This window comes from Malurus melanocephalus, unplaced genomic scaffold, assembly GCF_030028575.1.
Source record: "Malurus melanocephalus ecotype Western Australia unplaced genomic scaffold, MMel_1.1 scaffold_32, whole genome shotgun sequence".
NCBI lineage: Eukaryota > Metazoa > Chordata > Aves > Passeriformes > Maluridae > Malurus > Malurus melanocephalus.
Window position 1 is genome coordinate 563828 of NW_026623264.1, and position 14192 is coordinate 578019.

General features: G+C 37.6%; 1 protein-coding gene across 1 annotated transcript in view; it reads left to right on the plus strand.

The window, feature by feature from the left end:
• Positions 1-14192, plus strand: part of PREX2 (phosphatidylinositol-3,4,5-trisphosphate dependent Rac exchange factor 2) — a 161527-nt gene that overhangs the window by 114859 nt on the left and 32476 nt on the right. The window contains exons 32-35 of the mRNA XM_057363910.1: positions 1152-1369; positions 3969-4071; positions 5593-5736; positions 9721-9835. Of these exons, the coding sequence (XP_057219893.1) occupies positions 1152-1369; positions 3969-4071; positions 5593-5736; positions 9721-9835 (580 nt within the window). The remainder of the gene's footprint in view (positions 1-1151; positions 1370-3968; positions 4072-5592; positions 5737-9720; positions 9836-14192) is intronic.

Sequence of the window (14192 nt, forward strand, 5' to 3'; positions counted from 1 at the left end):
AGAATGAGGTTACTTTGAGAAATACTTGAAGTCCAAAAAAGCACATTTTTAAATTTGGTAGTCCCTTTGTGAGTACCAGATAATTTCTGCTGACTTATCCAGTCATCAGAATTCTTGTCAGCTCCATAGAAAAGTTGGAAAATACCTAAGCTTCTTAGGGACAGAGGAATCTAATAGCAAAGACAAATATTTTAGGCTTTGGAAAGACCTCTGTATCACCTGATCTGCTTCTCTYGCTCTGAGAAAGATTAAGTCTACCTGTACCACTGTGATTGATGTTTGCCTAACAGCTTATAATGATAAAATTACTTGAAGACCTTCAGAAAAGAGGAGACRGAGGAAGTGCTGAATATTTATTGTCACAGTTTTGTTCTTTATGGAGAATGTTTCCCTTCCTAATTCTTTTGACCTTTAGCTAATCTAATACCTGTGCCATTCAGAATAAATTGGTAGGTTAGCTAGTCCCTAATTTAAATCAGCCGATAATGTTCCATAGCCATCTGYCTACAGACCTATTCTGGACTTTCTTGACACCATAAATCTCTGCTGTTTCGTGGATATGTGATGATGCTCTGTACTTACTTTATAGAKTCATATTAATATAATTTTTATTTGGATAGATTGTGTTCTGGTAGGCAAACTGTGCTTTCCAGACAATCTTCATCTGCCCTCCCCCGCTGGCAGCTGTGGGGGTGAYCAGATGATGCAGTCATGTTAAAAGCTTCTGAGTGGCCTTGCTTTCTGGAGGAAGAGAAATGTTTATGGGCCCAGCTTGCTCTCAGATTGCAGCAAAGAGRTCTGACTCACATCCATTGTTCTGTGACATTAAAAGTACAGAGAATTTATGGCAGGTACATTAAAATCTGTGAGAGAAATGTACATTTTTTTATGAAGAAATACTTTAAATTCCAGATTTTAAATACATTTGTGTAGTTTTAGAATTAGAACATAATATTTTAATGAGGAAAATGGCAGATTTGTCATGGAGTACTGTTAACTAGGGATAACATTAGGCTGTAAACTTGTAATTTGCTTGACATTAAATTKCCGTGTTTTTTAGGCAAAGAAAAAAACTCCAGCCTCGTTCCTTTGCTGTTAACTAATCTCCTGCTTTATTTTGCTTTTCCTCTTTTGGMTTTTACACATCACAGATAGCGAGATACAGCTGAGGCGAGACATGGTCTTCTGTCAGAGCCTCGTGGCCACAGTCTGCGCGTTTTCAGAGCAGCTCATGGTGGCCTTAAATCAGATGTTTGACAACAACAAAGAATATGAAATGGAGACCCTGGAGGCCAGCAGAAGATGGTTGGAACAAATAGCCAGTGCAGGTCTCCTCCTTCACTTCCAGTCCCTSCTCTCTCCAAACCTGGTAAGACTCCCCATGCCTCATGCTTGGTTGGAGCCCCTTTGTTTAACAGTCTTAGATGTAAATCTGATTTTCTGTGCCCTTTGTGCTTAGCTTGGTATTTAGTTAGCTGCTMTTTGGAAAAGGTGCAATTCAGATAACTACAGATTTGGGAAATGTTTGGTTATGATATGGGAAATATGTTTTCCATGAAGACAGCGTTCTGTTTGCTTTGAGATAGCAGATAGTGAGTTTAGCCTTGACACCCGCCTGCTGCTCCCTGAGATTGAATGTARTGTTAGGTGACAAACAGAACTTCATTTTGCAATAAGCGATAATACAAGATAAGTAAAATACCTGGTTTARTTAATTGTACCACCTTTCCCCCTGAAAAACTACAGCTCTGTAGTAGTTGAAGGAGTAAATGTGCTGGTCTGTTTTGTTCCTGTCATATGGAAAATCCGTGTAGCCTGTCAGAGTAATTGGAAATCAACTGTTTCTTCATGAGGCTTGGCAAAGAGCCATGTCTTGAGAAACAATTAAAAATGGGACATGGCTTTGTAGTCYGTTAATCCTCAGTTATCCAAAGTGCTTCTTTAGCTATTTAAGATGCTTCTYACACTAGACTGGTTCCTGCTAACCAGAAGAGCTGTGAAACAGTCTGCATAGCCTGCTCCATGACAGTCTTCTCTATCTCTGGAGCTGCTCACTAAAAATAAAACTCCATGTAAATAACAGACAATATTCTTAGTATCAAAGGTGTTCCTTCCTCTCCTGTCTGTCTCAGCAGCAAGTTGCTGGCAAGTTGACATAAGAAACTTTAGCAGCAGAAGGAATCAATAAAAATAAGGGTGTTTGTAAATCACATCATGAAGTATTAGTCTGTGCTGTTGTTGGAGAGCACTGACTTAAGCCAGTGTGACCAACTTTGTCACAGGTAGTTGAGGTACCCACATGGCTTGCCATGGGTGTGTCAGGGCAGTGTGTGCAGCTTACAAACAGATAAAATTAGGGCCTCCGAGAAACAGGGGAACTCTTCATCCACATGAGGAGCATGTGAAGAAGGCACTGTCTGGGAAGCTTGGACTCGTGTCTTGAGTCTTGGATGCTTTTTGACAACGTGCAGCAACAACATGTCCTGATGGTGCAACACTTGTGAGTTCAAGAGTAAATTCCATTGGTGCCTGTCTAATGTTTTCTCATGTGCTTTGTAGTCATGTTATCGCCAAGCAGCTGTTGTCTTTACAACACTGAATAATTACATTTTTTCGTTCAAAATTTTTGTGATTTCCTTTGTAATGAAAATGTGTGCTACTTAGCTATTTTCACATAATCAGATATCAGCAGTATGCGTTGTCCAGTTGAAAGTAAAGTTCAGTCTTTTCTGTCTAACAGTCCTTAACCAAGGCAAATGTATTTAAAGGCAGCTTTTTCAATACCTTCTCAGTACTATTTGGCTTACAAATGATCCATGTTATTTTAAACAAGGGTATTTGAAGGAAATTACACTCATTATGGCCAGAGTTCAGTAAAGAATAAGCAGTTGTGCAAGCGTTTCCCACGCTGCTCTATGGTATTCAGACTATTCTGCTGACAAAATCACTCTGTCCATAGACTTCATAAATYGAACCAGGACATAAGATATTTCTAGCAGATTTCCTTTTTCATAAGTACAAGGGAGGATGCTATTTCCCTGTATAGAACAGGGAAAATCATGGGATTTTTTTTTTTGTCTTCTAGCATTCTGTAAACTATAATTTATTAWCAATTTATGGGCAGCTATTTATTATTCTTTGCCATCCTACTGTTTCAGTTCTTAGAGGGGGAGAAATGCATGCTTTGGATTTCCTTTTGGCTCTTGCTAATCCAAAGTACTGGGGGGGGCTATATAAGGAATAGAATTACTTTAAGTGATTATTGATTTCAGCTAAAATGCCTATGCATATTTAACTMAAGATAACCATAATTGTAGATTACTGTTTTCCTTTTTAAAGATTCAGTTAAGTGTCTTGAGAAATCYTGGATCTCTTTAACTATCTGTTTATCTCAGGGGTACACAGAGTGAGCCATAAGTGTAAATCAGAATATTGGTACATCTGTGTGCCTTGATTTGTGTCCAGAGTTTTGTAGGTGAATGGYTCATTATTGGTGCTTAGAGTCAACACAATAAACTCTTACATGTTGTTCATAGGTAAAATCCTATAGTGATGGAATTTTTAACAGAAAATTGCTAAAAAGAATATMGTTTTCACATTTCCCTTCTGTTGCTTTGCAAGCTAGACCTGGTGACAACACAAGGTGTTAAAGTCTGGTGTCTTACAGAATGGTAGAATTGTTTGATTAAATACCATGAAAATTAATGGCAGCTATAAATKACATATTAATTTACTGTATGAAATGATAAAATTAATTTTAATAATCTTGAACTAGTAATAAAAGGGAAAGTGTCAATAGAAACAAATATATTTACCTTATCTAGGAGTTAAATGGATTCTACACTGCATAATTGAAATGCTGTGTAACATTCTGTAGTTAATTTTATGACCTGTTTTTTTATATTATTTCTGGTAGGGAAAACATCTGGCTGAAATGACCTTTCCAGTTTTTCTTTTGCCTTTTTTAGGCTGATGAGCAAGCTATGCTAGAAGATACACTGGTTGCATTGTTTGACTTGGAAAAAGTTACTTTCTACTTCAGACAATCAGAGCCAGAACCACTAGTTGCAAGTGAGTAATTAAACTTCGGGCTTTTCTGGTTTTGTAACATTTTCTGTTCCTAGAACATCACCTCCCACAGGGAATCTTATATAACTTGGAATTATGGAGAATGAGTAGATGTATAGCTCTCCTGATGTCCTGAATAGAGCTATCATCAGAGACAATGCAGAATCATTATCTGGCAGTATCAGTAACCTTGGGGGCAGAATTGTTTGCTTAGCTGAGCTTTCCATCGGGAGTATGTGACTGCATCAGGGAAGTCCCTGAAAGACCCAGTTGTTATTGAAGAAATGTGTAAAAATAGCTTGAAGGTCTTGGTAGGGAAATGCAGCTGGCATGAGATGGAGAAGCATAAACCCCACTTCATTTTGTGGTGTGAAAAATAAATAACKATGAAGAGTTCCTTGAAAGGACATRGCAGACACTGTGAAGAWTGCTTTAAATTGAAGCTTTCTCTGARACCTGCTGCTGCAGATAATCAGGGTCCTGAACCCTTCCTCCAAAACTCACGCAGCTCACCAGAAAAGGACTGCCTTTGCAGCCTGCTGTTCATACCCTTTGCTCGTTTTCAGCCATTCCTTTATTAATATGTGTTCAGCCAGTAGATATTTTCCCTCAGTGAACTTTGTTTAGTGAGCAAAATAGCCTCATTTTTTTCCCTGTCTCATAAATCCCCTGGGAAGGGAGGAAAGCATGTCTGCTTCACATCAAGCCCTTCTGAAACAATTCCTTTGCTGGATTAAGACCACACGGGAGAGAACGTCTGCCATAACCAAAACCAGAGGACACAAAACTGCTCCACAAAGCTGCCTGTGCTTGGGAGAATTTGGTAGCACAGGGCTGATAGTCAGGTAGGATTTAGCCTTTGTAAGACCACAGTTATTTTGGTATGATTCAAGTAAGGCCCCTGCCTAGAGTGTTTTAGAAAGAAGCCCTGCTAAGCCAGGTAACAACATGGAAATGTAATTAGAGGCCTCCTAATGGGGAGTTAATGCTMCACCTGTGTCATGAACTGTTCCTATTGCAGGATCTTTCAGCTGAGGTGTCTGTGATAATAAACAGGAAGCCCATGTGTTCAAGGATTGTAATGAATTCTGTATTTTCTTTTGGTTTAAATGCTGCCACCAYGGTCACTCTGACTATGGTTGCAGAAGTCAAGAACTGGCATATTTTTTTTCTTTTTTCAGTCATGATTCTGCATAATCAATAAGAGAAAAAGGTCTTTTTCTTATTACCATAAGYAGTGAAAAATGTTCCTTTGGAATCTTTACCATTTAGGTACAATGTGATTTATGCATACAGTGAAAACCTTATGTAATAATAATAATAGTAATGCAAGTCACTGTGTTTTGTTGTTACTGTTTAGAACTTGGAGACTTACCCATGGAAATAGCATATAATGAAAAATACTGAATATTGCATCTGCAGTGATTTTTKTTAATCTAACTGCATGAATCTTGGGTGCAACAGTTTCTGGAAAAGAATGTGTCATTGCTTACAATCGATTTGTATCACTGACTGTATTTTTAGATGTACCAATCACATACCAAGCAGAAGGAAGYCGGCAAACACTGAAGGTTTACTTCTACCTTGATGGTTACCATTTTGAACAGCTTCCTCAAAGGCTGAAAAATGGAGGAGGATTTAAAATCCACCCAGTACTTTTTTCACAAGGTAACTTGAGGTTAAATTCCCCCTGCCCTGCTTCTTTCACATAATAGTTAACTYTCTTTAAACTCCCACTTTTTTACTCTGCTTTAAATCCTCTGTAGCTATAATGGTACAATGCTTTAATTTAACTGCTGCTTAATGTGGGCATTTATTGAGAACTYTGAATTAAAATGTAAATTGGAGAAATTCTGAGGTTTGTAATAAAAAATAGAGGCATARGTATAAATTTCTAAGCTTATGACAGTTACATGATTCCAACAGTAAAGAGTGAATCTCCATTTATCATTATTTTGCTCTTTTTAGACATTAATGGACAATAGTCAGACCATGAAACTTGCCTTTAAAAGTGTTTTGCTTTTCAAATGCTGTTGTAATCTTTTCCCATTACTTCATATTTGAGGGCTAAATTATTATCCCCCTGAGAATTCTGTCTCTTGAAAATGTTATGAAGAGTTAAATAACATTTTCAGGCTGATGCAGTTACTGCTCTACAAACATTGCAAAGTGAGGAATGGTGGCGCTGATATTCAGACTGTTCATAAATTACAGGCAGCCTGCATTAGCTGCAGTGTCATTACAGTCATCAGGAGCGTGAAGTTTGCTCCGCTGAAATGGTGAATGTGAGCTGCTGATTGCCTTGAGCMGCCTTTGATTTCACAGGGAGCTGAAAATACTCCATACCTTGTGAAAGGCTTCCAGGGGCTGTGTGGAATAGGCAAAAGTCAGGCATACAAATGAGGTTTTAGAGGGGAGCTTGGTCTCCGATAGACAAGGAAGATGTAAAGGAAAATAGTGCACAGAAAGATACATAAATAAATACCTTACTATAAAGTTAAAGCACACAATTGTTAAAAAAATAAGATCCTTGAAGTATGTTTTTAAAAAAAAAAACTAATGAAGACTTCAGTGGATTTCTTTTGAACAGATTGATTTCAGTCAGAGGGAAAAATGAGAGGACTGAGCAGAAGGCATGTTTCAGTAGAGCGGACAAAAAAACACTTGAGAAAGAACAGAAAATACCTTGGTTCAGCTGAATTCCTGGAARTACTATTTTTTTTAGATTGGGAAGGGGATTCGATGTGCTGCAGGATTTATTTTGCAAAATTTTTTCCACTTCTGTTTCCAAAAGCCCAAAGTATTTGATTCTTAGGATAAGCATCTTTGTAGTCAGCTAAAGGGAAAGGACAAGAATCCATTCAAGCATTTACATCTGCTGAATATTTTTCAGTAGTATGAAAAGTTTCTTCTTTCTTTATCATATCAAATTTCTTTAATTTTTAAGGATCCCTGTCTAAAATTGTCCATTGGACTCCAAGAATAAGAAGTCCTGGATAAGAATTTAAATCCTGGTGTTTAAATCATTATTTTGAGGGTTTTTTACCTCATTAATGAGTGGATTGGGATTCTATTTTTTACTTCTTTCCTATGAGGTTTGGCTGAGCTGCCATCAAACTAACTCTGTAGATTCCCATCTGTAACTGAAATTTATTAGCTACGAATGTAGAAATCTTATTTGAGTTTCTCAGTGAAGTGAATTCTTGCTCCCCCAATCTTAACGTAGGTAAGTTGTTCCCTGCCTAAAATACAATGATCTATGATATTTTCCAATGGAATATCTAGAAAATCATGTTTTTGAAATACTTTGTCAAAGACACAGGTCAGTGCACATCAGACTGTTTATCTCTCTYTCTCTATTCTGAGTGGCATAGCTCCATGCCTGAAATTACAAGTCTGCGTATTTTCATCATTGAACWTTTTTTGAAGTGTTTTTGTTGTTTACCCAGCCTCTATTATCTATCCCTCCATTTGTAAAGAACATATCTAAGTGTATATACATTCAAAAAGATCCTGGTTTGCAGGACTAGGGCTGAGAATGCTGAGATTGCTATTGGCATTTAGATTTCTCTATTTCCTACATTAGGCTTAAGATCTCAGCAGTAAAGACATTATTTAGAATTAAAATTCTGCTTATTTAAAATTGTTACTTAGTGTCTTAAKTATGTATGTTTTAAATTTTTTTTCTAGTTTTTCATAGTGTCTTAAAATAATTCAGATTAGGAGGGGACCTCAGGAGATCTGTAATGCAGCTCTGAGCAGCAGCAGCTGGGGCATGAAACCAGCTTGCTTGGATGTGTAACAAGAAGCATCTTGCAAGCACCCAGGGACAGAAATTCCACCTCTTAGGTAGCCTGTTACTCTACTTAACTGCCCTAATGGTGAAAAAGTTATTTCTTTTTGCTGAGTTGAAATGTGTCTTGATCCAATTTGTGTGATTGTCTCATTACTCCAACGTGTACCATTGTGAAGAGCCTGGCTCTTTGTCTCCCCACACTTGGGTATATCCACTGCTTGTCCCAGTTGGAATGAGCTGCATATTTGTCTTGCCTCCTTCATGTTGATGATAAGGGGACTGACCAATACTGACATCTCTGATACTCTGCTTGTAGTGTGCCCCTGGCCCCTGATGTCCCATTAGCTGCTCCCCTTTGAGTCCCCTCATTCCTCCAAGTTGCTTTCCCAATCAGCTCTTCCATGCCTCCAGGCGATAATATCCTATCTTGGATTGAAGAATTCCATAGAAGATGTGTTTTTAAGGAAAGCTTCCTTACAAAAGAACTTTCTAATATATTGGGTAGAAAAATGTTAAACCCYTCAGAGAGGGCAGGGACAAAGCTCGCAGTGTGGGAGGCCCTGTCTGCACCTGTGAGCGTGACTCCCACAGAGACAGAACTGTGTGCTCCTGCCAGTCCTCACAGATCACTGAGTTTCCCGGTTGGATAATCTAATTGGATAAAACCAACCTCACGCCAGTAAAATAAGCAGTAGGGATTATCAATTCTGTTTGTGTTAACATGCTGTTGTAAATGGAGTTCAGTGGATATTTCTGTTTGAGCTTTCTGGTGTGACTTAGAACCAAAGAAGTTAAGAAGCAAGGCTGACTGTTGAAATTTAATATTTTTTTTGCATAGAAGTCGAATTACAAACTGTGAAAGCACAGGAGGGGAGTGYAATTTGCATGTTCTTTCACAATGAATGAATTATTTATTAACTGGTCATATTAAGCAGTACAAGCAGAATTAATATTCTGTRTGCAGCTGAAGCTGTAAGGCAGCAGCATGTTTCCATGAAAACTCTGCTTATGGCTTGCATTTTCTGATAGGGTGATGAATTCTTAGAATGTGTTTGGATTACTAAAGTGGCGGTGTTCCTAAWTGTAAGGTCTTTAATACTTCTGCACAAAAAGTCTTATTTCACCAAGAGCTGGGGTTTATATTTTAATGTGATTGACCTCTTAATGTGAAGATCTTGATATTTCTAGTCCAAATTTTCATAAGACTCCTTTAATTAAAGTTTTTGTTTAGTTGCAGAGTACTTGTAGCAATATTCATCCTTGTTTGGTGAAATGAATACAGCCAAGATGGACACAGACAAGTATTTGACTTCACTTACCTGATCCTTGAAAGGGAACTTTTAGGCCATTTTCAGAGATCCAGAGAAAATTGCTTTAGYAGAAGAAGGTATTCATGTTATCAGTGGATATACCTCGAGGTTCAGGTGCTCCACAGCTCCCAAAATCAGGCTTCATAAGAAGCTGTTAGGTTTCCCTCTGTGAAAGAARTTATTACACTGATCCTTTATTTCCTCTTCCCCAGCTCATTCTACTGTTTTCTTCYGGGATATATCAGAATAAAAACCTGCATTTATATTCACAAGGCAGGAATACTTTAATTAGAGCAAAGGAACTCAAATTAGTGCTCTCCTTTGTATTTTCYGCAGGGCAAGAAATAGAATTTTTCTTGTAAATGAAATCTTTAAGAGAGATCTRTATGAATTTGATGACATATGGAAACAGCTCAGCAATTCACARTAGGGTCACACCCTCAAGGTTAAAAAGTAATTCACTTGTGTGTGAACAAAACTACAAAGGAGGCAATTACTAAATATTTAATACTGATCTCTTTTCCCTTTTCCTTTCTCTTTGCACAGCATTGGAGAGCATGGAAGGATACTATTACAGAGAYAGTGTCTCAGTGGAAGAATTTCAAGCTCAGATTAATGCTGCCTCACTAGAAAAAGTCAAGCAGTATAACCAGAAACTACGGTGAGTAATAAACCAATATTCCCGAAATTAGTTTACCAAGTTCTGTTTTTCAGTTCAGTCTCTGTGACATGTCTTTAAACTGATGAGTGTTGTATGGTGGTTGGGTGGGTTTTRGTTCATGACTGAGTAAGATCCAAGATTCATGATTCTGACTTTTCTCATTTCTGCACTTGGTTACGTTGCCTTTTAAAAATTGTTTCCCCCTGAAAGCTCGGGCTGTAATTGCCTCCAGATTGTTGTAGTGATGCATATAAAAAGGGAATGTCTACTTGATCACAAGTGGAATATCAGAATTACTACGCATTATGATCTGAATTTATAGACCATATTTACCTAAWTTCTACACAATAGGACTTGAAAAATAATGCTCTTTTCCTGCTCCTTCTCCCCACACCCCCTACTAATGGGAATGCAAGCATATTTGGATACCAACATCAGCGTTGGCTATGGGTTACTGAGTGCACACTTGCCRGTATATGTAGAAATTATGCAGCTGTGTATCTTGGTAAATATTTAATTAAGGAGTTGCACATAAAGACAGAAGTTCTACTACTCAATATAATCCATTGGTTGTGAAGTGAAAAAAGGAAAATGGGTACACACATCACTCTTCTGTCTCACTGTGTCTGTGGAAAACACCTGTTTGGGTATTCTTACTTGCCACATGAGTTGAACAGTGCAAAAGACTGTGGTAAAATCTTGTCTATTCACTTCTAAAATTCTTGAGTGGGATGGAAATGCTGTAATTTCACTAGATCAACTAAGCAGTTTATAAAAGCAGCAGAGAACAGGAGTTAAAAAAAGCTCAAGGTCAGTGGAGAAGAGGGAAGAAGAKAAATGAGGGTCTCTTTGCAATTCCTTCACCTGTTGGTCCTTTCTCTGGAAGGTTTTCTTCATGGATCTTGCAAGACTGTTTCTCTAATTTGTCATTAAAGCAGTGGGATTTCTACATTCTGTTTTAATCTAAGTACTGCATGATTTTAAAGCCAATTGCATTCAGTGAGTATGATATATTTAGTTTTTGTGTGACATTATTGTCAGTGCACTTGTATATCAATGACAAATGTATTTATTTAGTTYGTTTTCCATCTTATATTTGCACTTCCTATTTGGGAAGAAAATGTGCCTTYTGAGTATTTATGTGACAAGGCTTATGTTATAGATCAGTTTTGCAGAGAACTTTGGTCATGCCAGCATTTGGCCTAGATGAAGTCAGCTAGTGTTGGAAAGAGATTCTATCAGTTAGACAAGGCAAGACTTYTTGTGTTGTTTTCTTTTTCTGTGAATAGGACCAATTTAACCTCCCATGAAAATTCCTAAAATAAATTCTTCCTGAATCGATGCTCTAGTGTTCCTTGACCTTGCTTACCTCATRTGTTAGGTTCTCCATTCATGCTGTGGCTGTAATGAGGTACATTCCTCTTTGCAGTGTTGTGACTCACAGCTCTGCTGAGTTCCTAAGCTCCAAGGCCTAGTTTTGCAAGAAGTTACCATGAAAAAGTTACCATTTACAAAAATTACCATGGGTATCTCTGCCCAGTCACAAGAACAGGAAAAATCTTGATTTTTTTTTTTCAGCTCTCTAACGTCTGATGAGAACATTCAGTAATTGATTTGTTTGCTTTCTGGTGTACTCTACTCATTTCTTAAGTGAGGCACAAACAGCTTCAGGAAGTAACTGACAAAATGTGAAGAGGAAAAACAGAAAAGCAGATGCTTCATTCTTGTTCTGCTATTTGCTAGCCTGTGTAGGTGTTTGGCCAGGAGAATCTAATGAAGTAACTACAGCAGCAAAAGATATTAACATTTGGGTAATTGCTCTAAAGACCAAAAAAATGAAATTGAATATTCCCTGGAAACATGCTCAAGTGTAATTTCACTAAAACTCTTCCCGTGGAAGAAATCCTTTGTGCAGCAACTCTTAATCAGTAATAAMATAGGTAATTCAAGACACAGCCCATAAGCCATCCTTTCTGCATAGAAAATGAAAGTGTTGCTTGCTTGTGAGATGACCATCTGATGACCATTTTGTAATTTTCCATCACCACAGCACCAAAAGCAAATGGGAGCAACAGCTGTGGAAAAACTAGTGGGAGAACAGGATGGGGGCTAGTGGGAATGAAGGCAGTGTTTGACAGTGACTCTGCAGCCCAAGCATCCATTGCTGAGAACTCAGGAAACAATTTCAGAATCTCTTATCCCTGAGTTAATAATGTGCCAATAATAATGTAAAATAGAAGAGACCCCTTGGGTGTGTATGGGCAAGTCTGCAAACAGAGTTGTTGGCTTAACTCAGTATGTGCCCAAGCAGAACAGGAAGATTAAAAATTAATAGTATCTTTGCTCAGCTACCTCAGTTTCTTGTAGTAAAGTTTGAGTACATAAAATGTTTTTGGGTGATAAATCTCATACTGATGTGTGCTTTAAGAGAATTATTTTACAATTTATTTATTTGAATGGATCAAAAGATATATTAGGAAATTTTTAGTGGATTTCAGGAAGGATAACCATTAAGTCAAGAAGCTGTACCTTTGCTTTTGTTGCAGAGTTTATCCATAACTATGGAWCTCTGACCAGCTTTTCCACAGTATCAGAACTGATGCAATAAATCCAGGTGCAAAATTGTCCTCCTTGACACTGATTTGAGAATCATAAGAGCTGCTGTCTTTCATGGTTCTTGCTTTGGGGCTTTTGTAAGTACTAYCTCAGCTATGAAATAGTCATTGATAAGATTATCATTTTTATGAGAATGCATGAAAGACAGTTGAAAATTGGTTATAGAATTTCATGTTTATGTGGAATGGAGAGAATGTTCCTTCACCTTCTGTAATGGACTTAACCCCAGCGATTTGAATCTAGTTAGTAATATRAGGGAACTTTTATTCTAAGATCAGCTCAAATTGAGTTCTTCAATTCCTGAGGCAACATCCTCTACACCAGCAATATACAGGAAGTGCATTATTGAAATAAAGAAAGAAAACCTACAAAACAACCAATACCTAGTAGATGAAATTTCTGAGTCTGCTGAGAAATTTTCAGCATCTAACCCACAATTATTCTTAATCATGCTGGATTTTTTTTCAAATTGCACTTATATTTATAGTTTGCCAATTCTGTTTCTGTGACACTGATAAGAAAAATAAAGTTATGTTCAAATTCTATTTGAGAACTGAGCTGGTGCTAGCAGTTGCCTGCAATGTAAATTGAACCTGATCAAATTGTTTGCTAATGAGAAACATTTAGTGCATCCAAGTTAAAGTAATTAGGTCAGCAGAGATTTTTCAAGATTTTTATTATTATGTGTTTGATAGCTCAGCAGTTGTCTTCTAATTTAGAAGGAGACTAAGAAGAACCTGTGTATCTGACSTCTATGGAGGTCAATGTTAAGTGAGCCCTCTCTGTATTCTCCTTCCTCCTCTCCCTTGTACCCATCTTCCTTCTTTGGTACTCCTTGACTTTCAAACAGGCTTTTTTCATCCCGAGTCAATCTTTTTGCTGTTACAGGCACCAGAAATTATTTTGCTTCAACTGTGCAGGTGTTCATCCGTGTTCAAATCCATAACTTACAAATCCTGATAGGACTAACAAAATCTCACAAATGTGCTATATTTACTCAGACTGCTCGGTTGATTTAGGTATCATCTTGCATGACTCAAGACTTGCAAGTGTAAAAATGTGAGGGTAAACGTAAAGCAGTAAAGCTTCAAAATTGCAATTTAAGAATTGTTTATTTAAAATACATTCTGTCTTTTGAATATGGTCTTTATATTTGGTAAAGGTCTATTTCCTGCAGTGAGGTTCAGTATGCTAGATATTWCTGCATGGCATAGGAATAAATCTTATGGTCCTTGCTGAGATGGTCAGCTTGGTTGTGATGTGAACCTGTTGGGAGCTGGGACAGACCCTGACAGACAGGTTGGCTGCATGGCTGTGCCTCTTTGGCCTGAACAGTGACTTCAAAGTAAACCATTTGGTTAGATATGAAAACAATCTTTATCCTTAGAGAAATAGGGYTCTGGTTAGCTTCCAAAAAAATAAGCAATTTTAAAAAATGGACTTTCAGTGTGGGAATGAAAACCTCTGTAATGCTTGTCCAAGTTACCAGAGGTTTGAACTTGCTGGCCCAGGATGGGACTTTGAGTGTGCAGTAGGAAGCTTCCTCTTTCAGTCTTCCTTTCTCTGTATTTGACATTATATCAAATTAGTCCTTCTTTAGTAGTGGTGGTGGTGTTTTTTTTTGTAGTGTGAATTATCATTCTGGGTGAAATCTGTGTCCCTCCTATGACATTCTATTAAAATGCAATTTTCTACAGGAGCTTCTGGTTCGCTGCTTAATCAGAGAAGTCCAGGCACATCT